At 41.8% G+C, this 23,196-nt stretch overlaps 2 protein-coding genes across 3 annotated transcripts; one reads left to right on the top strand and one right to left on the bottom strand.

Moving 5' to 3' along the window:
- Positions 1-741: 741 nt before the first annotated feature.
- LOC122775534 (ankyrin repeat and SOCS box protein 15-like) lies at positions 742-5,622 on the bottom strand. Of its 2 annotated transcripts, none has more exons than XM_044035458.1 (9): positions 5,511-5,622; positions 5,368-5,420; positions 4,932-5,063; positions 4,109-4,270; positions 3,328-3,573; positions 3,021-3,192; positions 1,836-2,361; positions 1,262-1,415; positions 742-1,022 (listed from the first exon to the last, which is right to left on the bottom strand). In XM_044035458.1, the coding sequence occupies exons 1-9, from the start codon at positions 5,609-5,611 to the stop codon at positions 847-849; spliced, it is 1,722 nt and encodes a 573-aa protein (XP_043891393.1). In that variant the 5' UTR covers positions 5,612-5,622; the 3' UTR covers positions 742-846. The 2 variants fall into 2 exon arrangements, with proteins under 2 accessions (XP_043891393.1, XP_043891394.1); XM_044035459.1 differs by having other exon boundaries at positions 4,109-4,267.
- Positions 5,623-8,405: 2,783 nt separating this feature from the next.
- On the top strand, positions 8,406-22,564 carry iqub (IQ motif and ubiquitin domain containing). Its single transcript, XM_044036108.1, has 14 exons — positions 8,406-9,007; positions 10,326-10,412; positions 10,500-10,568; positions 11,635-11,769; positions 12,209-12,376; positions 12,791-12,966; positions 18,837-18,992; positions 19,189-19,399; positions 19,484-19,659; positions 20,273-20,443; positions 20,632-20,808; positions 20,896-21,144; positions 21,566-21,751; positions 22,125-22,564. The coding sequence occupies exons 1-14, from the start codon at positions 8,848-8,850 to the stop codon at positions 22,311-22,313; spliced, it is 2,310 nt and encodes a 769-aa protein (XP_043892043.1). The 5' UTR covers positions 8,406-8,847; the 3' UTR covers positions 22,314-22,564.
- Positions 22,565-23,196: the final 632 nt, after the last annotated feature.

Here is a 23,196-nt window from a genome sequence, read left to right as displayed (position 1 = left end):
AGATGTAGTCGTGTGAATATTTATTGTGTTGTTACGATTCGTCTGACGGCTTCAATGTTTTCAATACAGAGCTCAGTCGGCGTGCTGCTGCTGCTGCTGCTGCTGCTGCTGCTGCTGCTGCTGAAGAGGGAGGTGAGTGACGGCTCTGACCTTTAAACTGCGGTAAAAAGAAGATGAGAGGTGTTCACTTTGTGTCACAGTTTTAATCGTGGAACTGTGATACAGGAAAAAGTGCATTTTATATACTGTACAAAACTGACTCAAACACAAGAAAATACAGGTTTCAGACACTTTCAAATTGGCTTCCGTATTCATTTAGGATTTGCCGACAAGTTGAAAAATAAAAAAATAGATAACATCAATATTTCAGGTCATCTCACCTTACCTGATATTACATTGGATTATGTTTCCTTTTCCATTGTCTTTATAGTTATTATATTTTATTATCATTATTGGTTGCTATCTCCTCCTAATTGTCTTTTCTTTTTTTTTTATTTAAATATTAATTTGGTCAAAATAAAACATCCTAAAATGTCATTTAATCTTTGCACTTTGCATTACGGTAATTCCGCTACGGTTTGTGCTATTGGAAAAATTTCAACGGTTTCTGAAAGCTGAGAAATTGACATGAAGTTATTACGGTAATTTCACCAGCGAGGAAAGCGTTGGAAGAACACCTGTACATAGTTTCCATTTTTTGGCCTGTTTTTTTGGACATTGAGACAAATAAAATTAATAATACACCTTTTGTTTTTTAATTTGATAAAGCAGTATTTTAACATGCGGTGAATTGTAAACTTCCAGATATTGGAAATTATTCTGGAAAAAGTTCAAAAGACGAGATCTTTACACGATGCATTCATGGGCCTGGCTGTAGAGATCCAGTTCCTTGTACATTATGAAGCTCTTCAGTCCCGGAGGAAAAACATGCGAGTTCATGATTTCAGGATTACTGAGTCTCTTCAGGGTCAAACACCTCCTGACCTCCAGTCTGCAGAGATGCTTGAGGGAGCGAGGACTGTCTGGAGAGCAAGGTTTCAGAACATCACTTTAGTTTATTCATCAATCACACAACTGAGAGGATCAAGCAGAATAGGTACACCAGTGCCCCCTACAGGGTGCAGTGTACATTGTAGCTGCAGAGCAAGTGATGGACAGATCAAACAACTTCCACATCATTATCTCTTCAAGTAACTTAAGCAGTAATGAGGCTAAAATACAAAGTTTGTCTAAAAATCTGCAGTGGAATGAATAAACTCACTGAGGATTTCACAAATGTCTGGCCACTCTCTCTGTCTCTCCAGGATGCGTCTGAGTTTGGAGCAAATGTTGACATGGCTGACATAGTCCAGCAGAATCTGCACCGCGCTCCCGGACAGATGCATGAGGCAGCAGAGACTCATGAACTCGCAGAACTGAAAAGACATGAGCGTGATGAGTTGTCCTGCAGACGTACAGACAGGTTTGCTGCTGTTTGACACAACCAGGTTAGTCTCCACCCCCCCCCGTTTCCTCAAAGCTCACCTAACCATCTGCTCACCTTTTAAAGCTACAGTAGGCAAGATTCCTGTAAAAACTATTGATAGTGATACTAAAACAGACCTGTATGCAGATAAGTTGTAGTTGAATAACAAATAGAAGCACCAGTTCTCTCCACTGTCCTCTCATTGGTCCTTTGAACCCACAAATTTAGTTGTTGAGGCCGTAAACAGCACCCTGAGTACTATTCTCACTCTTAAAATCCTGTCCACTGTACCGTAAACAGACAGATCTAATGTGAATCATCTTATCAAGCTCTCCAGCAGAAAGAAAAAAAACAAACACGTGTCACTCACAGGGATTTTCCCCTCCACGTCATCGATGGCATCAAAACCGCTGTCATGGTGACAGTGAAAGCACCTGTCCACCCTGTAGCCGTTGTTGAGCAGCAGCCTCATCATCACCTCGTCCTTCAGACAGTACTGCAACGCTGTGGGAAACACCGTGTCGCTCACCACCGTGAAGTAGCAGTTCACGTCTGCTTTGGCCGCCAGCAGCAGCTTCACGATCTCGTAGCGGCCGGACCGGACGGCCACTAAGAGGCAGGACAATGGATCCAGGTCCGTCTTTGCTCCGGCTGACAGCAGGATCCTGGTGCAGTCCACGTCGCCATTGGAGACAGCGAAATACAAAGCGCTCCTCCTCATGTCCCGGTAGTTTTCCGAGTTTCTGGTGTTCATGCGGTAGTTGACGTCGAAGCCGTGGGCCAGCAGGAGCTGCAGGCAGCGCGTCTGTCCTCCGTCTGCTGCCGAGTGGACTGGACTCTGACCGGCTTCTTTAATGGCTTTTCTTGTGGTCAGAGGTATCAGCATCTTCAGGGCACTGTGGGAGTAGAAAACGTCCGTTGACTTGAGCAATAAGATCGTCAAAGAGCATTTAACGGCATCATAGACAGTTTATTTCAGGAGAAGCTGGCGTTATCTCTCCTGAAATTGTCCTTACATGCCGATAACGTGAATAAATTAAAACATCTGACAATAAAAACAAAACATTGTGTGTCTTTGAAGGCTGCAGGGTTGTAAACATCTCATCTAGTCATTGGATTTATTTGTGATGTGGAGTAAAAGCTACATTTGCTGGTTTCTCCACTGTCATACACTGTTAAAATGGCCTGATTTCACGACCAGATTTTAGACCAATAGCAGCTTGACTGCGCTAACCTACACTAAGTGCCATCCATTCATCCATCTTCTACCACTTTATCCTCCACATGAGGGTCACATGAGGGCCAATCCCTGCTGACATAGGGGGAAAGGTGGCACCAGTCCATAAAAGGGCCACATAGAGACAAACAACCATCCACTCCAGAGTGTCCAGTTGTTTTTGGACTGTGGGAGGAAACCGGCGAACCCGGGGGAAACCCACACACGTGCTGGGAGAACAGGCAAACTCCATGCAGAAAGGCTTTTGTTCCGACTGGGTCACAAACGCCGGGTTTTCTTGCTGACCACTACACCAACCAACCAACTCAAGGAGCTCACTCATAGTGTCCGGCATAAGCCGCCTTGTGGATGGCCAGGTGTCCGGTGATGCTGGGCAGGTTGGGGTCGGCCCCGTTGTCCAGCAGCAGCTGAATGCACGCTGTGTTTCCCGACCCGGCTGCGTCCAGGAGGACACTTTCCCCGTTCAAGGCCTGAGAGTTCACTCTGCTACCTGAGCGGAGAAGACAGATGAGACAAGAGTGGACATGTCACACTGCAAAATGGAGCGTGGTAGAGAGAGAGTTACTAAAAGTTTTGATCTCATTTAGACACCTGCAGTAAAAAGGTAAACAATATTCAGACTGACCACAGTTCAGCAGAATCTCAGTGATGTGGAAGTGTCCGTGCTCTGCAGCCACAGCGAGCGGCGTCACCCCCGTCACATCCTTCTGGTTCACTCGCCCACCGTTCCTCAGCAGCAGCATGAGGATGTCCACGTTGCCGACTTTGGCCGCCTCGTGCATTGCTGTCCACCGCTTTCGACAAACCTGCTCTACCCACGCGCCGTGAGCCACCAGAGTAGATGTCATCTCGCAAGAGCCGACCCTCACGGCTGCAAGGTGAGCAGAAAATGTGCTTTCTTTCGCTTTTAGTTCATCTCACTTTTGGTGTGAGTGTCTGAGCTAAATTTAAGGGATACTTCAGGGTTGTTTTTTGTGTGTGGTTGTATGAGGCTCGCTTGCTGCTTTATCTCACTGTAGATGGTGAGGACATGGGGGCAACTGGTTTACTGCGGCCTTGTTTGTTAAATTTGTGTTACATAAGTGAATCGTTGTGATGTAATATTGATGATTTGCTCTATGGACTTTTGTGTGAGGGGAATGAGGGGAATTACAATGCAAAACAAATGTCAGTTTTCAGTCAGAAAAAGCAGTCTAAGGGCAAAATGAGTTGAGCCTTTTGTTAAGTGGCTGAAATCGATGTTTATCCACTTTTCAAAAGGAGAGATGCTCTGCGTCTACCTTATACAATGTGTGTGTGTGTGTGTGTGTGTGTCAGTCGTGACAATCCCTGCACCTTGTTGACCCATTTCCCACTTTTTGTTTTTGTTTGAAATAACAGTCGTTGTTCTCCATCAACAGGATTACCCAGCAGCAGCGGTGACTCATTCTTGCTGTTGGTGTTATGCGGCGAGGCCCCGCGCTCCAGCAGGGTCTTCACGTTCGGTGCCATTTCGGCTTTAACTGCCAGTGTCAGCGGTGTCTCTCCGCCCACAGCTGTCCTCTCCTCCAGGCTGAGCTCCTGAGCTGCTGCCACCAACAAACGAAACACAACGCGCGCACACACACACACACACAAGCGAGGTCAACATGTGCGCTCTTGGACTGCATGTCGGGGACTAACAGCTGTGTGAACATGACAGGTAAGCCAGTAAGTCATGACCTGCGGGTGAATGAACAGGGAGTCAGGAAGTGAGATCACAGCTTATTTTAGGCTGATTGTGTCTCTTGTGGATTCATTTGATTTCTCTTTATGCCACCAGTCTTGTCATCTTAGCTGAGTTCAACCTGATTTGGCCTTTATTTGATCTTTGCTTGTCATCTTTGCCTCCATCAAGGATTTTATGTTATTGCTTATTTCTGTTTATTGCTTAGTTTGTGTATATATGTATATATATATATATATACAAATACATGTACATATATATACATATATATGTGTATGTATATATATATCAACCACAGGAGAACCATGGGGGGGAGCCTTCAGGGTACGCTCCCGCAACCAAATGACAACGTTCCCAAATTGTTAGCTGGGTAAGACCTGCTATTAACGTGTATTTCAGAGACAAGGTCACATGTGGACGACGCCAGGTTCAACACCTGGCATTAACATTTGTGTCAATGCCTGTGACCACCTTTGATTGTTGTAACTTTGTAATCTGAGCCTTCTACTGCAAAATGTACTTACATCTCAAGACAGTCTCCAGAACCTCTAACACCGGCTGCGATGCCGCTCGGTGGAGGGGAAGCCAGCCCCGACTGTCCACCTCCCTGAAGGCGAAGGTATGTCTCAGCATCTCCCTGAGCACTGACACCTCACCTGAAGAAGCCAGAAAGAAACATCCAGACGTGTGGGACAGTGCTCTCTACCTCTACCTTTCCCACTCTCTCTCTGCAACTCTCAACCACTCTTTCCCTTTCTCTCACATCATCTCTCTGCCTCCTCTCTGTTTATGTTTGTCTCTGTGTGTGTGTGTGTGTGTGTGCTTGGCAATGCTCATGTACAGCTGCTGACCATGAGGCCATAGCTGCCGGACTCAGAGGAGAGCCAACAGAGCGGACACAAAGACAAAAATCTCTTTGGTGATGTCAAATGTTTTTCTCGTGTGTTCTCCGGGGGTTACCTTGCTCAATGGCAGCCAGGACTCTCAGATTTTCATCTGTCACTGCTGCTAGACTAAGATTCAGGAGCAGAGGAAGCACAGGAGAGTCAGCTTGTGGGTTTTTGATATATGTTTTTTTTTTTTTTTGAACGTGTCTTCCATACCTGGCTGCAGATTTTAAAAAGGCATCCTGGCAGGAGTCTTGGATACTCAGCTGGATGTAGTCATTGAGCTCCTCTTCACTATATTCTTCATAAGTGTTCATCACTCTGCAGGAAGTAAACGCCTCATTACGACTGATTTATAACTCAATTACTCTATATGTCAAAAAATTCAAGAGCTTTTTTGTCCACAATAACATCAGCCGGAGCCACAAATCACATTATTCAGAGTTTTATTTATTAACAGCAGAATAAGTTGGCAATACTTTTTGGCAAACAGCTGCAGACAAAAAAACGTTTGAATGAAGGACCAGTGCAAGCATGCGTCTCAGGAAAGAGTCTCCAAGTAATAATCAATGAACAAACCTCATAACCTTTGCATAAAATCATCTTTTTCTAATACATAATATTAAATGACATAGTTTTTTCATGAGACAATAGTAAAACAAAAATTAAACAAGTCAAAACTAAAGCAACACTGTTAAGGTAAAAAATATGATAAACGTATTAAAACACACACACAAAAAAACACAAATACATACCAATAATGACCTTTTTGTGTCAGAAAAGGGACAGAAATCCCACTTGTGACACAAACATCCAACCACAAATGTATGTTTTAAATCAAATAACCTGAATGTCGTTGCAGATAAAGCTTAAAACATTCTCACCTGTGAGGTAAGTTAGCAGCTCTCAGTGATGGCTCAGACTTTTCTGCTGTTTTTATAATGAGGTGTGTCCTGTTCTCAGATGCCTGGCAGTCCCACCCGCAGGAAACAAATAGTGAGGGGACATGTGGGCTGACACCTGGTCTTAAATATAACTGGGTTACGTGCACTATTGTGTGAGATAAGCCAGGTCTTTGACATGTTTGGCGGGAATCCCACATTGAAGATCCGACAAGCCTCTGAGGCTTAAACCACGGACTCGGCCAACAAAATCAACAACGATTGTTTCGTGGGAGCAAAAAATTCAACTGGGTCTATTTTTTTCCTCAACTGCTTTGTCTTAGAAATATGAGCTGATGGGTTTCTTGTTAAATGGTGGCAGAGTTAGAGCAGGAGCTGAGAGGACGACAGCAGAAGTCTGTGCCATCTCTGTAATCCACAGTTTAAATCTTCCTCTATGAGGCAACAGTTTTGTAACAGTTCACTCACTGACTTTGCACGACCTCCTCTGCCCCCTTTTTTTTTTTTTTAGCTTACCTGTGTCTTGCTCCCTTTTGTTTCCTAATAATGAGATACTAAATCATAATAATGAGATACTTAGTCAGAATAATGAGATACTAAGTCATAATAATGACATACTTAGTCATAATAATGAGATACTAAGTCATAATAATGAGATATTTAGTCATTATTATGAGACACTAAGTCATAATTATGAGATACTAAGTCCTAATGATGAGATACTATCTCTTAATAATGAGATACTAAATCATAATAATGAGATACTAAGTCATAATAATGACATAGTCATAATAATGAGATACTAAGTCATAATAATGACATAGTCATAATAATGAGATACTAAGTCATAATAATGAGATATTTAGTCATTATTATAAGACACTAAGTCATAATTATGAGATGCTATCCCTTAATTATTAAATACTAAGTCATAATAGGTCCTAATGATGAGATACTAAGTCATAATTATGAGATACTAAGTCATAATTTCTGAAACTGTTATAGCCTCATTCGTTTTACTTTTTCTATTTTTTCAGCTTCTCCCTCTCAGCGGACGATACTTATATTGGATCATATGATGTTATATCATAAATCATGTCATATCATATATCATGTTGCGTCGCATCCTGTCCCATTGTACTGTAGTACCACCAAGGAGTCATGATTCGGTAAGGCACAGAACCTGCGACTACTTGTGAAGTCAATCAAGCGTTATCAATCGCACACATAGCAGACGTCCGCCTTGTCTGAACGAGATCCCGTGGAACTGCAAACATGACGAGCAGAGTCCACCACTAAATGAGAAGCTGTGTGTGACAGGTTTACACAGGGGCCCTGTCCTGCTGTGCTGCTGGCTGTGGGATCTCTGGGAATCCAGCAGATGTCCATCGATAGATTAGTGGAGATTTACAGGGGCCACAGAGTCGCCTCCTCTGGCTCCAACTGAAATAGCAGCATACAGCTCAACATAAAGCTCCTATACTGTCCCTCGCCATAGGGTGGCTTTAAAATGACTAAAATAAAACATCTCTGATGCAGCCACTGTTTAAAGGTATTAGTGGAAAGTGTGTCTCCCTAATTTGCAGTTTATTTGAAACAAAGAACGTCCCCCTTTTTCCAAGAAGGAAACAATTGATGACAAACCACTGCAATCCACTTCATCAGTGCAAATCTGTGTTTGATATTTTTACTGCCATTTCTGCAATGTCTCGTTTAAGTCGGCGAAATTCCAAGAGATGCACAGCATATTTGATGAATCAAAAATCGAATTTATTCATTTTATTTCTATAGTGCCAAATCACAACATACATTGCACAGTAAGGCCTTACGGTGTTACGGAGAGAAAAAGAAACCCAACAGGTGTCACAACAAGGACAATGGTCTAGTAGTGAGCTAGATTAAATGTATAAACCTAAATATGAGTGTAATATGTCTTTAAATATTACATCCCAGTCCTACAATACTAGAGAAGAGCACATTATTATATGTTGCCTCCTTTTCTTTTCTCCTTGTTTTACTAACACACCCAGATCTTCTGGGAACATTACATTTTGGTTGCAGTAATGTTCCCTGAAGGTTCCCCTCCAGGTTCTCCTGTGGAAAGTTTCCCTAGTGTTCGTTTTTGGTTGCTCATTCGGTTCTCAGGAAGTCACTTTCTCACTACCTTCATACAACCTTTAGAGAACGTTCTTGAAAGGTTTCCAGAACGTTCCCCTAACATTAGTTTGTCACAACCTTGGTTCTCTCAACATTTACGGAACGTTAGGCTCCTTACCCTCAGGGAACATTCTCGAAATATTAATCTTTGGTTAGGTTGTAACTAACCTTAGGAGAACCTTAGGGGAACTTTCTTTGAACATTGTGTGTCAGCAGGGAAGTGTTGTGATGGAGATTATGGGCCCCCGGGTTTTTGAGCTACGCCCCTGTCCATTAGAAACAGAGTTTGAGGTTTCTATAGCAACGTATAAACACTTATAACAGTGTTTCAGCTGGGCTGTGATAACTCAGAAATCTCCTTCAGGGAGGAACATGGATCATGGAAGAGGCAGCTGAGTGTAGGACAACTTTGTCTCTTCACTTCCAGCTCCGCGAAGCAGCTAAAGAGCTTGCTAACAGTTTGTAGCCTTCAGCCGGGGAGTTTCACAGCTGCCATGTCGCGGCAGAGAGGGGACGAAGACGGGAAGGATGTTAGCACAACAAGTCCACATCTAGGTGGAGGTTCTGCGGAGGAGCCGCGAGAGAGTGACATAGAACCGGGACGTGATAAAGACGAGGCGCAGCCTGAGTCCGAGGCTAACTGCACAAACACAGGTGAGAGCACTGTCGTTTTTAGTCAGGCTGACGAGAAAGAACCCCTCTGACACAAGACTCGTACCGAACAAAAGGGATTTTATTTCAGACGGGAGAATTTAGCGAATCAACAACAGGTTTGACCTCAGGACCCCTTAGTTCAAATATAGGAAGTATCTTATTAACCTAAAACTGTCCTGGGTCATGCTCCCGTGACCCCCATGAGGAATTTCCTGGTTACTTGTTAACGCAATGGAATGCACATCTTTAACTTAGTCCAAACAGAGTCTGATACTACGCATACATCTACTCTTCAATATAAACCTGTCGCACTTGTGAACCCAAACTCCATCCCATCCTGAGGAAGCCTTCTGCTCCTCAATGCAGTGACGTGTACATCTTTAAACGTTTGAGACAGAATGTAGCTGTGTTCATGTGTTCATCTAAGCCAGATACTTCACCACCAAAGCACTCAGGTGTCCACCGGTGAGGATGAAGCAATGAAAACATGAAACATTATGACAAGAGTGATGTTTAATTCACCCTTATATCTTCTACTGACATTGAATCAGCAGCAACTGGACCTAAGGAAAGAGAGTGTTTATCAAATATGGGGCAATTTAAAGCATTAAATCAAAGTTTGTTTGTACAATGAATGTCTACGAAGACCCGGGAAGGGAAACAAAGGTTGAAAAATAAAAAATGATTGAAAGTAGCAATAATAATTGTTATTGCCCAGCCCTTCAAAGTTTAATATAAAGAGATGTGCACAGACATTTCAGGAGGCAGGGGCTCAAATGGTAAAAATAATTTTCACTGGAATTAAACAGTAAAACAACAATGTTACAGTGTTGAATCTTGTGCGTACATATTTATTTATTTTTTTAATCAAACACTCATGCAGATGTTTAATAATAGATCCACTAAACTAGTTCATAAAGGGAATGAGGCCCCTGGTACCCTAAGCAGACACTTAGTTTAATTATGTCTTGGATGCTCTTAGTTACACAATAGTTATTTTAAAAAACGACCGGTGTCTTCTAGAAATTACAACTCAAATGCCGTTTTGGGGCATAATTACAATTGTTACTGTTGGCATAATAAAAAGATATTCAATTAGAAAAAGAAATGAATGAAAATGGTCTTTCAAAAGGTCTATGAACAATGTGAAGGATGTCAGGAACCAGTGAATCCATTGAACGCTTTTTGTCACCCCCTAAAAAATCAATTTATGAATATGGAAATATAATGAAATGTATCTACAGAGAGATTTCAATGGCTGTGTCTAACATGTCCAACGTGTTCTTCTTATGTGTCCCTGTTTTTCTGCATTGTACAGATGTGACAAATGAGGTGGAGGAAGCTGAAACTCAGACTGATGTGACCGACAATAGCAAACAGGTTGGGGAGCCTCAGACTGAAACTGGTGAGATGATATCATATTGTGACATTAAACCGAAGACTTTGTCACAAAACACTACATACAATGATGTGAAATGTGTGGACTGTGCAGATGTGCTGATGACAGCTGAAGAAGCTGACACTCAGACATCAGACAATGTTGGAAACTCTACAGCCACAGGTGAGACTTCCATTTACACATATCGTCCTAAATAGTCTCAAATAACTCAGATATCTTCTTCAACAAAAGTAAAACACTGGCACTGATGTTTTCTATTGCGTGCTGGGTAAATTATTTAAGTAGTAGTTTAAGTACTAAATATTGCAAGTATGAGTGAGAGTGAGGTAGAAACCTGTAGGGGCTGATATGAAAATCACACCCAGAAGAATAAACAACAGGTAAATATTTAATGGAATGGTCGATTTTGACGTTGTTGTAGTTTCTAAATAATTCTAATACCTAGGAAACAAATGAGTATTTTCATATGTCATTTGAAATAGAAATGTTTGGAAGATTAGATGAATATTATTACATTAATATTTCCACTGTGAAGATAAAACCTACCGTGTCAGATTTTGTCTCTTAAAGACATGTCCATTAACAGCGTGACACATTCCCTAATCAACTTCTCAGAATTGATTTGCTTCAGTCACAAAAAAAATATAGATCCCACTTGTGACCCGCTAGACTTATAAATGATTCATCTCTTAGTGCAGGGAGTGAAGTACCTGACATGTACCGTGTCGAGGCAACCTGACACAGGATTTATGCAGCATGACTATCGATATGTTACGCTCTAATAAGAGGATGGACACTGGAGGACAAAAGTCACCCATTGTCTGATCATGTAGATTCATTTTTGTTTTAGGTTTAGCTGTCTTGATTCGCCTCATAAAAACAGTACAATTAAAACACAATGAACACAAAAACAAGGACCTACTTTGTCCTGCAAACCATGGGAAATGTTGCATGTGTACATTCTGCTGTTTGACGTCACATCAGCATTTGTATAGTGATTATCAAGACGTGCCAAGCAGCCAACCACAGACCAAACACTGCGACACAGTGCGTCCTTATAGATCTTCCACTGTGAGGACACGTCAGTGTGTTTTACTGCTGTGATATGATTTATTTTAATGCCATAATTCATGTATGTTTGACTGGGAGTCAGGAATGTGAGCTCACATGAGCGTCTGTGGTTTTTAGGTTGGTTTTTATGACTGTGTGTCTCTGTTTGTGATGGCAGTGAAAGTGCTGCTGGTGCCAGAGGGTCATGTGATGACAGTGGCGTTCGTCATCGGTCTGAGCATTCAGGAGCTGAAGGGTCAACTCGCCTCAGAGCTCAGAGTTCCTGTGGAGGTGCTTCAGCTCTCTCTGGACGGTGCGTCTGTTTCTCTTTGGTACAATGTTGGATGAATGGATGAACAAAGAAGTGTTTGGTGGTTAAAGGTCAAGGATACTGTGTGCATCATAATACTCTACAAAACACTTCTCTTGTTGTTATTTAGCAAATTAAAACAGGTACAGACTGAAGGATTTGCTATAACTTAATATTGGTTGGTCGGTGGGTCTCCAGTATCTTCAGCTTTCTAAGCAGGTGAAGGATTTGAAGAGTCGAACACAGCAGAACATTAACTTCTGGTATGGCCACTAAGAATCCTTTTATCAGATTGTCTTGGAAAAATGAGTAACAAAAGGAGCCAAAGGTTGTTTTCTGTTGTTTTCAGATGTTTCTGTCTCTGAAAAAAGATGCGGTCACCTTTCGCTTTCTTTTTTGTTTCTTCAATACAAAATGAATATATCTGTTTGTTATTTTCCAGGAAGGGTGCTGGAGGAGAAGCAGAGCCTGATGGAACTCGGCGTCCAGCCTCACAGCGCCACTCGACTGGAGATGAGCTCCACCGATCCAACCGCACACCCACTGCGCCCCCTTCGCCCCCCAGACCATGACAACATGCAAGACGTTATCACTGTGCGAGTCCAAACTGGTATGGAGATCTGGAAGCATGCTGTGTGTTGTAAGGGACAGTGTTGGGTAAATAGCCGCCCAAATCCCTCCAACAAAACAACAACAACAACTGAGCTTTCCTGTTCACATCAGAAAATGCACATATATATATATATATAATTATATACTGTATATATGTATATATATATATATATATATATATATGTATACACACGCACAACTAAGTGCCCAACCCAAACCTTATTCTTACCCTCTCCTCTTAAGAAAATGCAAAGTTAAGAAGAAACAAACTGCATTTACAAATAGTAGATTGTGTTGTTTGATTTTATGGAATAGAACAAAGCATGCAATGTTGATTTTGAACATCCTACTTTGTTATGTTGGATACTTAAACCAGACGCGACAGTGAAGCTGACTCTGACTTGTTCTCCAGATGACGGAGCGCTCCAGGAGGTGGTGTTGGAGATTGAGCGCTCTCGCCAGCAGAAGACCTTCTTGGGCGGATACAGACACCGACTCACAGGGCAGGAGTACCATCACGCTGCCGTCCAGACTCTGCCCAAGAGGAGACCTGACAGAGGGATAGTCGTCTTCAACCGTGACACCCAGGTGAGTCAACAGCGTGGGAAAAAAAAAAATAGAAAAATCACTGACACACTGTCAGTGTCAAACTTTTAATGAAAGAAAGTCAATACAAATAGAAAAATGGTGGATTAAATGTGACATAAGGAGAAAAAAAAGCAGAACAAGCTGAGGCGACATTCTGTGGTTTGTGTGGTGGGTTTTAAAGGTCACGCGTTACTGCAAATCAGCATTATCATTCAGGCATGAGACAGGGCATAACACGTGCAAATTGAACAATGTAATTGCAGAGAGGCAGAGTGTAAAATGAGATTCTCGAACATGACAAATAATCACAGGCCTCCGTCTCCGCTGAGCAGTGGTTTTTACAGCGGTGAGTTTGAACCTGAGTCTGACTCCGTGTAAAAGTGTAAATGAAGGATGTACTTGAATGTACTTGCAGGTGAAAGAGCTGCAGGTGTGAAGTCTGTTACAGGGATGTGATAACAGCAAGTAAAGGTTTAGCTACACTTCCATGGTGACAGGAATGATGATATTTAGCCTTAAGTGAACACACAGACACACAGAGACTCCCAAATCCTGATAAACCTCCAGTAGTCTAAAAGGTGTCATCACTGGCAGCAGCTTGAATATTTACAGGAGGTATCAGTTGTTAGGAGACATGTGTTTCAACAGAATCTGCTGTGTGATTTTCTCACCCCCCCCATGTATAAATGAATATAATTACCTTGATTGTTCTCTTCTAGTCTACCTGCTTGTTCACTTAATGCCAAATTTCCCCCGACAGCTGTGGTGACAGTGTGTGAAAAATGTGCGATAGACAAAGCTTTGAGTGGTCATCAAGACCTAGATAAATAATCCAGGGCAGGTCCAGATGAGATTACCCTTGGTGGAGATTCTTCTAGCTTTATAATCTGGTAGTGTCAGATTGAGTGTGACATTTTCCCAAGAGGAAATCATTCTAACATGAAATGATGCTTTGTGTGTGTTTTTTTTGTCAGGTTTGTTTTTGTCTTGTGATGCAGGAGTTTGGTTCTCAGCAGGTGTGTGTGTGTGTGTGTGTGTGTGTGTGTGTGTGTGCCTTCATCAGACGAGCCTTCACATGTATGTGCTTCTCATACTTTCTCTGTGTAATGATGCTGACTGGCTCATTACAGCAGTACATACATGACGACACGCATCGCTGCCTGTAATGAGACCTCTGTCTGTTGTTCCAGAAGAGCAGCCTGTTGCCCTCATGAATCAACCTTCTGTCTCTCTTCTTAGCACATGTTTATTTTCTCAGTACATCAAATGTTATCCACCCTTTATTAGTATGTCAATTGTGTCACATTTACATGTGTCTCTATTGAATTAGGCTGCAGTACCTCCTGCAGACTGAACAAATAAAAATGGACAAATAGCCACTTGGCATTTGGCACAAATGAGAAACTAAATATCAATAAAAGTTTTTTTTTTAACCAGCTGTGACAGCACAGTGTTCTTTGACCATTAACATTGTTGCTATAGGTGACAGGCTGGATCTGATGTGTTTGAAGGTGCGTGTCTACAAATTGGTCATGGAAAGATTTTTTACTCTCACTGTGGTCAATGATGTTCTTCAACCAACACAACATATAGACGTCTATGAGATGGGGTTTCCTAAATCCAACTCTCCTTGATAAAGTCTATCTTGAGCTAAGTCATTAGGTGCTGGTTTCACATGAGCGATTCGTAGGAAAACAGGTTGCACCAATTAAACTTATGTCGTGCCCAGAGGACTTGAACCCCCAGCTCATTTAAAGAACAGGTAGAATTTCTACTGGCTGTACTTGATGTTTGTTTTCTAATTCATTTAATCTGAGCAGTTTAATTGGACAATTAAATGAAGGTCAGAGGTTTTCAGAAGAGTATTCAAGTGTGTTTTCTCACGTCGCTGCTGTCTCAGTGTCCACTGCAAACGGTAGTCGGCTCGTTGACCGTTTTACATGTGTGAGTTTAGGGGATGACCAGGATAAACTAGGCTGCCCACTTCCTCCAGCTGCCTGCAGCACCACAGTCTGTTTTCTTGTGCTCAAAGTAGAATTGCAAAAACAACTGATCTGTATTCTCCGTTTGCGTTCAGTGTGAGCACAGTTAATTGAAGCATACATTGTCAACGTTGTGTAAATGAAAAAACGCACAGTCGGCACAGTATAGTGCTGACTTAATTTTCCATTTATGAGAGGTAGAATGACTGCTTTAAACGTTTAAACTGATAGTTGAGCAGGAAACTTCTCTCCAGTGAAAGCTGTTCTCCCCCCCCTGCTGCTGTAGTTAAGTCCCATTGCTTTGCATGGTGAAGCTCCTCAGCTGCTACAGCCACCTACAGTTGCTCATTGTCCTCCTAGTCACCACCCTAACCTTTTTAGGGGTTCATCGTGAAACTCTTTGCGTTTGAAAAAAGTTCTGCCTTAACTTTGCAGCAGAACATATAATTATTCTCGGCCTTATCTGTGTTCACTGGATCTCAATGTTTACCCTTTGTTCTGATTATTCAAATCTAAAATTCTAATTCTAACTCATTGATCTGTTCTTTGCGTCGCCAACCATGTCTTTGTACTATAAAAAGGCCACTTATACAATTAGCATACCATTCCGATGCATGTAAAATAGCTACGCTGACCTTTTTGGCTCAGTGAGAGACTTTAAAAAGGTCATTGGTAATTAAATGTTTAAGGTTTTTTTGGTTCTCCAGCTTCATCAGTCTGTGTCACAGGTCTGGAAAATGGAAAATGTTACCCAGCAGCTTATTTTTGCAGCAGTGACCCTCAATTAACAACCTGCTGCCTGAGACCTCAGCTCTGGCCTCGAGATGTTCACTGTCACCCTGCTTCTCTGCATTACATAACTCATCCATATCAGCACAGCAGCTTATGTCAAAGTCTGCCTGCAAGTCAGAAAGTTCATCTCTCCAGAGGCCAAGTCACAAGATTTGATTAATACCTCCACACTTTAAGTCTCTAACAATCTCAGGACTTTTCCCCACAATGATTATTTATATGAGTGTGCAATTCAACCAGAAACCTGCATCTGTCTCAGCTACGAATCCTCATTGAGAATGAGGATCTATAGCCCCTTGACCCTCATGTGGAGGATAAAGCGGTAGACAATAGATCTTCTAGCTCTTGTTTGTACCCAAATGTTGAAATGCACTTTTTGTAAGTCGCTTTGGATAAAAGCGTCTGCCAAATGACATGTAATGTAATGTAGATGGATGCATTTATTTCTACTGGTTTGAAAAAACACTCACAAATCAATCATTAACACCTGCCATAGTGTACTCATCTCAATCCATTGACACAGGAAGTTGCTATAAGTGGACTGAAATGTGTCCGAGCCATTCCAATTCCAATTCTCATGTTAGGTCTGAAAGTAAGTATGCTTGTATCATTTCAGTGTACACAAAATACTTTTTTGTAATGACCTACACCCAAAAATATCATTACTTTTGTGGCCATCTGGATTTGTTGCTCTTGTTTATGTTGCTGTCAGCCTCTGTAGACTCCATCTCATCCGTACCTTCACCGGTCCACCAGTTACAGTTACACTGAAGGTGGTGGCCATTTTGAGGCCAGCCCATCTTGACGTTGTTGGCGATCCACTCCACAAAGTAGCTGTTGTTCTTGTCCAGCATCTGTTCATCCTCCACCTCCTTCATAAGATGAGTTTGAGAGCGCAGATGTTATACAGGGCCCTCTGTGGTTAAACGTGGACCTTGGCTGAGAGCACTACTCTGGAATTGTTCATGATGCGTTGTGGAGAGTCCTCCCATATTTTGCTAAATAGCAGTGTGCTTGGCACCGCTTTGGTTTCCACACACCTCACCTCATTGAGGTTCAAATTTAACACATGACCTATGACAAAAAAAAGGAACAAGCTGTCAAACACTGTACAACTCCAGCAAACGAGGTCTTTGTTTCTGATGTTGTTTTCAACTGTTGATTTGAGTCTCTGCTCTTTGTTTACATGACATCATCTAGTTTTGTAAAGGCTTGAAGCCATAAAAGGTTGACTACATCAAAGCCATTTGTGACAGATTTTGAGCACATACAGATGTGTCTGATCAACAAGCGTTCTGGTTGGTTTACAGCAGTGATTGTATGGTTGGTTAAAAATCAACACATTCAGAGTGTCCTGTTAGCCTGCTCAGTACTAGCCAAGAAAACAACTGCTTTATCTCGACACCCACCACCAAAAACATGGAGGAAACAAGTCCTCTTGCCTCTTCCAGCAGTGATGTATATTGTCAGTGTGACTGTCCTACAAAATGCCCCGACACAAAGGATGTGGCTGAAGATTCAGTAGGCTCTGTGGCTGGCACCTCAACCGACAGTCTGAACAGTTTTCCAGGGGAATCCAAGTTCAGTGAGATCAGTGGAGAGGCCGAGCGAGCCACAGAGGAAGAAAGCTCCCCTGTGATCTGCCAGGGGGTAAGAAGAGCAGCTTCTGACACTTCTGATTGGGTTGTCCTCCAACGAAACATAACTATGGGTCGTATGCAGGAATTACGACCCATGTTTTTAAAATAGACGGTCTTATAAATAACAGCAATCTGGTACCTTGGGTGTGTCGCACCAGCAGTTTGCTTCATGGTTAAAGTATTGTATTTGACGGTGTGGTTGACTAACTTACTGCCTCTTACCTCACTAACACCTTGAGCACCTATGGGTCGTATTCAGGGGTTTGACCAAAACGACCCATAGTTGCGTTTTACTTGGAGGCCTCTGAACAGATTGTCTGCTAAGTCTTGGATGTTGTGTTTATGATGCACTGACTCAAAGACTGCAAGGGTTTTAGATGTCTCTTTTCTTGACACAGTTAAACATGTAGGTTCATGCTTCATTAGCCCATTTTTAGAATGGAATAGAACTTTTCATTGGACTATCCAAATGTCACCTCTCTCAATCACTGAGAGTATGCATATTACAATTAAGTCGAAAATGCCGAGAACTTGCACTAATGACTTTGATCCTTGCGTGATCCATGGGGTCCACGTGAGAGCAACCCACATAGAGAAGAAGAGATCAAAGGCAGACAAGAGCAGCGTCCACCTCCATTCATTTTCAATGGCAAAAAATACAGATGATTTTTCCTTTTTTATTTTTTTTTAAGAAAAAGTTAAATGCAAGCATCAATGAAATACACATTTCACCCATCACGTAAGCTAGTTATTTTATATTAGAAAGTGTCCTAATATAAAATCGAACATGCCAAGAGCTAATTTTGATTTAGGGGCCGAACGAGTCATCACTTTGTTTTTGCAAGTGATTTACAACACTTTTAAATATGCAGTTACACTGTTGAGACAAACCTGTCAGTCATGGTTTCCCACCCCCTTTTACAACATCACCCTCTCTGATCACATCAGATTATTATTGACCATAAACTTTGAACTTTGAACATTTCTTAGGAAAATCGCAGATATTGTCTTCCCGTGACGCCTGTCTACAGTGTGTGTTTTGTGTTGTGTTCAATTCAAAAGAAGTATGTCTTTAGACCCTGTGGCTGGATCCTCAAAACATTTAACTTGATATGTGTGTATGTATATATATATATATATATATATATATATAGATATAGATATATATATACACGTATATGTATATGTATATATGTACATGTATATATATGTATATATATATACATATATACGTATATGTATATATATATATATATATATATATATATATATATATATATATATATATATATATATATATATACATATACATATACATAAATGGATGTAGAATAACAGCTGTTTCTGGAATTTTTCCGTCCCCTCCTATTCACATTAAAATGAATTGGGGGAGGAGATCATACAGCAGAAAAGCATCTCGATACTGTTAAATGATCTCTTTTTCTCTGTTTCTCAGACCCAGACAGGAAAGTCTCATGGTCAGCAGACATCGGTGAATGTCTCCACCCAGACGACCAGGATCGGCTGCTATGTCTCCTGCATGAACGACAAACTGGTCACCCCTGGCAACTATGTCACCGCCTACGAGTACCACCAGAGGAGGCTGAAAGCTGTAGGTTTTGTGCTTCATGTTGTCTTTTTTTTAAGTGTTGGTCGTGATTTTCTTTCAAAGTAACATAGTAACAGTAATGTTGCAGGTATAAACAATGAACTTACATTAAAATATAACTTTTTGGGCATACACTCCCATGAACACTTCTACAAGTATCATAGTGCTGTATCCTCTTGACCTTGTGTTTCCCTCCTAGGTGATCTGTCTGCAGTCGTACGCTCGGCGCTGGTTGGCCCAGAAGGTGGTGGAGCAGCTGAAGATGGATCGGGATCGAAGGCTGGCCTGGCACGAGCTGCGAGAGAAGAGGAGGAGGCTAGAGAGGGAAGAGCAGTTGAGAGAACTCCACCAACGCTGGATGCGACCACAGAAGAAGGAAGACTTAGATCTGCTTTACCAGGCTCTCGAGAGTATGTGGACGGGACTGTGTGTAAGGTTTCTCCTTTGCTGCTCTCCTCTAAGTAACATTGATGGTGTTTGTGTGTGTGTGTCAGATTGGAAGTGTGAACAGGAAGACATGATCAATGAGACCATGCAGGGAAGTGAGAGGAAGGCGGCACTCTGCTGGCTGCAGGAGCAGGAGGCCGAGTTAATTGCCAGCATCGGGCGTCAAAAAATTGCCGTCCAGAACGACAACTACGACAGAGCAATCAGGAACTTCCTGGACAAGGTCAGAGGTCATTGCTCATCCTGTTTGCTCATCATGTTTTTTATGTTTGGTTCAATGTTGACTTCTAAATGATCTCGATAGTAGACTTAGGGCTGAAGCTGTGGCCAGAAATGTTATCAACAGTCAATATTGGAGGGAAAGTTGAAGGGATCAGTTAATTCCGGTTTTAAACTTAAAAATGGTCGCATTATGTGGATACCAGGGTTCCCACGGTACCTTGAAATGTTGCAAGGCCCTTGAAAGTGAAGTGAAAATTGGCCTAAATAGACATGGGTCATTGAAAGTGCTTGAATTTTGTGCAAGAAGCAAGTTTCGTTGATATTTAGGTAAATGTCTCCCTTGTTTGTTACAACGCCACCTACTGTTTCATGCTTGACTAGCGGTATTGTGGACACTGTCCACTGTCTCTCTCAGCCGTTGATGTGAAATTCAATTAGCGAGTAAGAGAGAGTAAATTACGTGATGCCTGGGAAATGAAAATTCCAAGATCTCCAAGATAGAACTGTGATATTGTATCATTGCGTGGTTATTTGTAAGTCATTATGGTAATGGTTACAGCATTTGTGTGCGTGGATGTTAGTCGATTTTAAGAGTATCCCTGTGTGCGTTTCAGTCTGCTGCTCCTCATCAGTGGCGAGCAGCGGACGGACAAATGATCCAGATGGACAATCAACACACCATCAGAGCCAGAGAGCTACGAGATCTGTACAACGACATCAACCTTCCCGCGGAGAGCGAAGAGCAGAGACACCACATTCTGATGACACTCAAACACACAGTCAAGGTAGCACACACTCAGGCAGCAGAATTCAGACACATATTGTATCAATGAAAAGGTTACATATAAAAGTAAATCTACTGTACATATCATACAACACATCCAACATTGCATTATCATCACAAACCTGAACAGTTCTTGTTTACATGAGCATCACAGTGAGTGTTTTGCACAACCGTACCCTTCCTGTGCAGGAGCACGAGTGTCAACTCACCCGGGACATCATGCAGTTGATTGACAGGGAAGTAGACCTGATGAGTAAACGAGTGAAGTCGGCCAAGCTGGAGGGGCTGAGGAAAAGGATCTGCACTCTGTTCCTCCAGTTCATCAAAAAGCCAGCCTTTAACCCTGAGATGGCCAAGCTGCTTAAGGTGAGCAGAAGTCGTGCTTTGGATGTAATATTGTATGTAAATTTGAAAAATAATAGACCTCCATGTAATCTTAACTCTATCCTATAGTTTCCCCAGAAAGCCTGCCAGGAGAAAACCCACATACTCCGATGCATCAGCTGTCATCGCTACAAAGGTTGTGCGCAGGTGATCCTGGCTGCCAACGCCCGCCTTAGCGGCCGGTGCCAGGCCTGCGTCAGGCTAGACAACATGGCTCGATTGCACAGTGACTTGTCCTGCTACAGAAACATCCTGAGCAGACTGAGAGACGACGAGCAGCAGCTCAACGAGAGTGCCAAGATCCCCTTCCTGCTACAGGTGATCTGCTGCATGTTCACTCCTCTGTGTGCCATTGTCCAGGCCTCTTTTCATTGTTTGAGACATCAGAGGATTATTTGTTTGTGTTGTTTGATAGTCTAGATGATAGACTGTAATCTCAGTCACCTGCAACCAGGCTCCTATTTGACTTCACCAGCTGTCGCTCACACTGTTCACTCATAATGTGCTGTGCTTTTCCTCTAAATGGGAACATCATTTACAAAATTGACATAATTTGCGACTGAAGAAGACATCAAACTAGCAACTGAGATCATAAACTCCTCAGGAAAATATCCACTGATATTATAAAGTGAGAAGTGGCTGCAAGTGCTACAACCACCCTACTTCCTGGGCTTCACTTTTCAGCACAAAAGACTCAGTCCTGACACCAACAAGTGCGTGTGTGTGTGTGTTTTTACAGGTGGAGGACGTGCAGCACATGGTGGAGAAGGTCTGGACGTCCTGCTCGGCTCTAAATGCCAGCAGTGAGCTCCATGACCTGGTGTTTGTCCGCTGGGAGCGTGAAAAGGACTGGAGCCCCTGGAACTGCATCCTCCTGTCCACAGAAGAGACCTCAGCTCACCAGGAAGTGCAAGACGTCCAGGGGGTCTGTCACTTCTACAAACACAATGTTTTATTTTGTTTGCATTTGTGTCGGCGAACACTAGTATCACTACTTCCTAATGAAGTTTTAATATTTGGTAAAAAAAAGGGACTATTAGTTCCTGGTTCAAACACAAGTTAAAAGAGATCATGGTTTTAGATTTAGTTTTAAAATGTCATTTATTACCACCTAGATTATATTTTAGTGGGCTTGTGGTCTTTGTGAGTTCAGAGCTAAGTTAATGCCTGAGGTCTAGAAACATAACATAACCAAAAAGTGTTCATGTTAAACAGGATGGACAGGCCCCTGGTTGTGTGTTTAAATGAAAATATCTTGTATTCTCTTATATTAATCCTCTGATACCTGCTTTCTTTAGGCATACGCAGCAACGTTCATCCACGGAATTAAATACAAACACATGCTGGCTCAACGTTACTTCAGGCAGAACCCGGTCATGGCTGAATATCTGGATGTTCAGCCGGCTGAAACCCAGACCAACCAGCTCCTCCACAAGCCGATAACGACAGCTGAGCAAACATCCGACTCATCAGCCTCATCTCCTTAAGAAACACTTCACCACACTGGGGTTTCTCTTTCATTCACTACTCGTCTCTCTCGCGCTCTGTAATGCTGCCTAAATGATTCTGTCCGCCACAAAAAAGGGTCCAACTACACTGCTTTGGTGAACTTCATCAGGCAGATGGTCTGACATTTATCAATTCTTTAATAAAAATGATAGAAATAAATGTCATAAAATAGTCCAGTACCAAATAGGACCATATTATAATAATGATTCCTACTAAATACTGTCAGAGTGAAACAATAATCAAACTCCATCATATTGACATAAAGACAAATGAAAATGATTGGTTTAGTAATTAAGTAAATAAAAATAAAACAAAAATAATAAATTCTAAAGAGTTTCTTTGCTTTGTATTGTTCTCTCAAAAGCTGATTTAGTTGGGTTTTTTTTGTTTGTTTTTTTGTGAAATAAATAATATTTATTGAAATAATGGATCAGTGTTCTATTAGATTTTAAACTGGGTAAATGTTTAAAATCTTAAATAAGGTTTGGGGAAAAGCTGGTGTGGCGTAAGGGTGTGGGGATGAGAAAAGTGGTTCATTTGTCACAATTTTCACAGTTGTGGGAGTTGCTCTTGGGAAGAGGATGCAGATGTGTCTAATTCCTTTATTTTTAACACTTAAAAAAGATCTTTTCATGTCAATAAACAGCCTTCTGTTTATTGAAAGAAACCTTGATAAATTCATGCACTTAAAGGTTCAAATTTAGCAACATTTATTGGTGAAGTTGTTTGTGTTTGTAGCCTTCACTTGGGGAAATGAAAGTCGATACAATAAAAATAATTAAGTGTAATTCATTTATCTTCAATTTCAATTAAAATGGTTCCAGCATGGACCAATTCCATGTAATTCCCCCTATCTTATAT

Source organism: Solea senegalensis, linkage group LG10 (assembly GCF_019176455.1).
Source record: "Solea senegalensis isolate Sse05_10M linkage group LG10, IFAPA_SoseM_1, whole genome shotgun sequence".
Lineage (NCBI taxonomy): Eukaryota > Metazoa > Chordata > Actinopteri > Pleuronectiformes > Soleidae > Solea > Solea senegalensis.
This window is presented reverse-complemented; position numbering and strand designations above follow the sequence as displayed.

Coding starts and splice junctions, on each gene's coding strand:
- LOC122775534 (XM_044035458.1), bottom strand. CDS start 5,611: ATGAACACTTATGAAGAATATAGTGAAGAGGAGCTCAATGACTACATC. Junction 4,271..4,931: donor TCTGGAGACTGTCTTGAGAT/GTAAGTACATTT, acceptor TGTTGGTGGCAG/CAGCTCAGGAGCTCAGCCTG. Junction 3,574..4,108: donor TGAGTCACCGCTGCTGCTGG/GTAATCCTGTTG, acceptor CTCACCTTGCAG/CCGTGAGGGTCGGCTCTTGC.
- iqub (XM_044036108.1), top strand. CDS start 8,848: ATGTCGCGGCAGAGAGGGGACGAAGACGGGAAGGATGTTAGCACAACA. Junction 19,400..19,483: donor GCTTTACCAGGCTCTCGAGA/GTATGTGGACGG, acceptor TGTGTGTGTCAG/ATTGGAAGTGTGAACAGGAA. Junction 20,444..20,631: donor CACTCAAACACACAGTCAAG/GTAGCACACACT, acceptor CTTCCTGTGCAG/GAGCACGAGTGTCAACTCAC.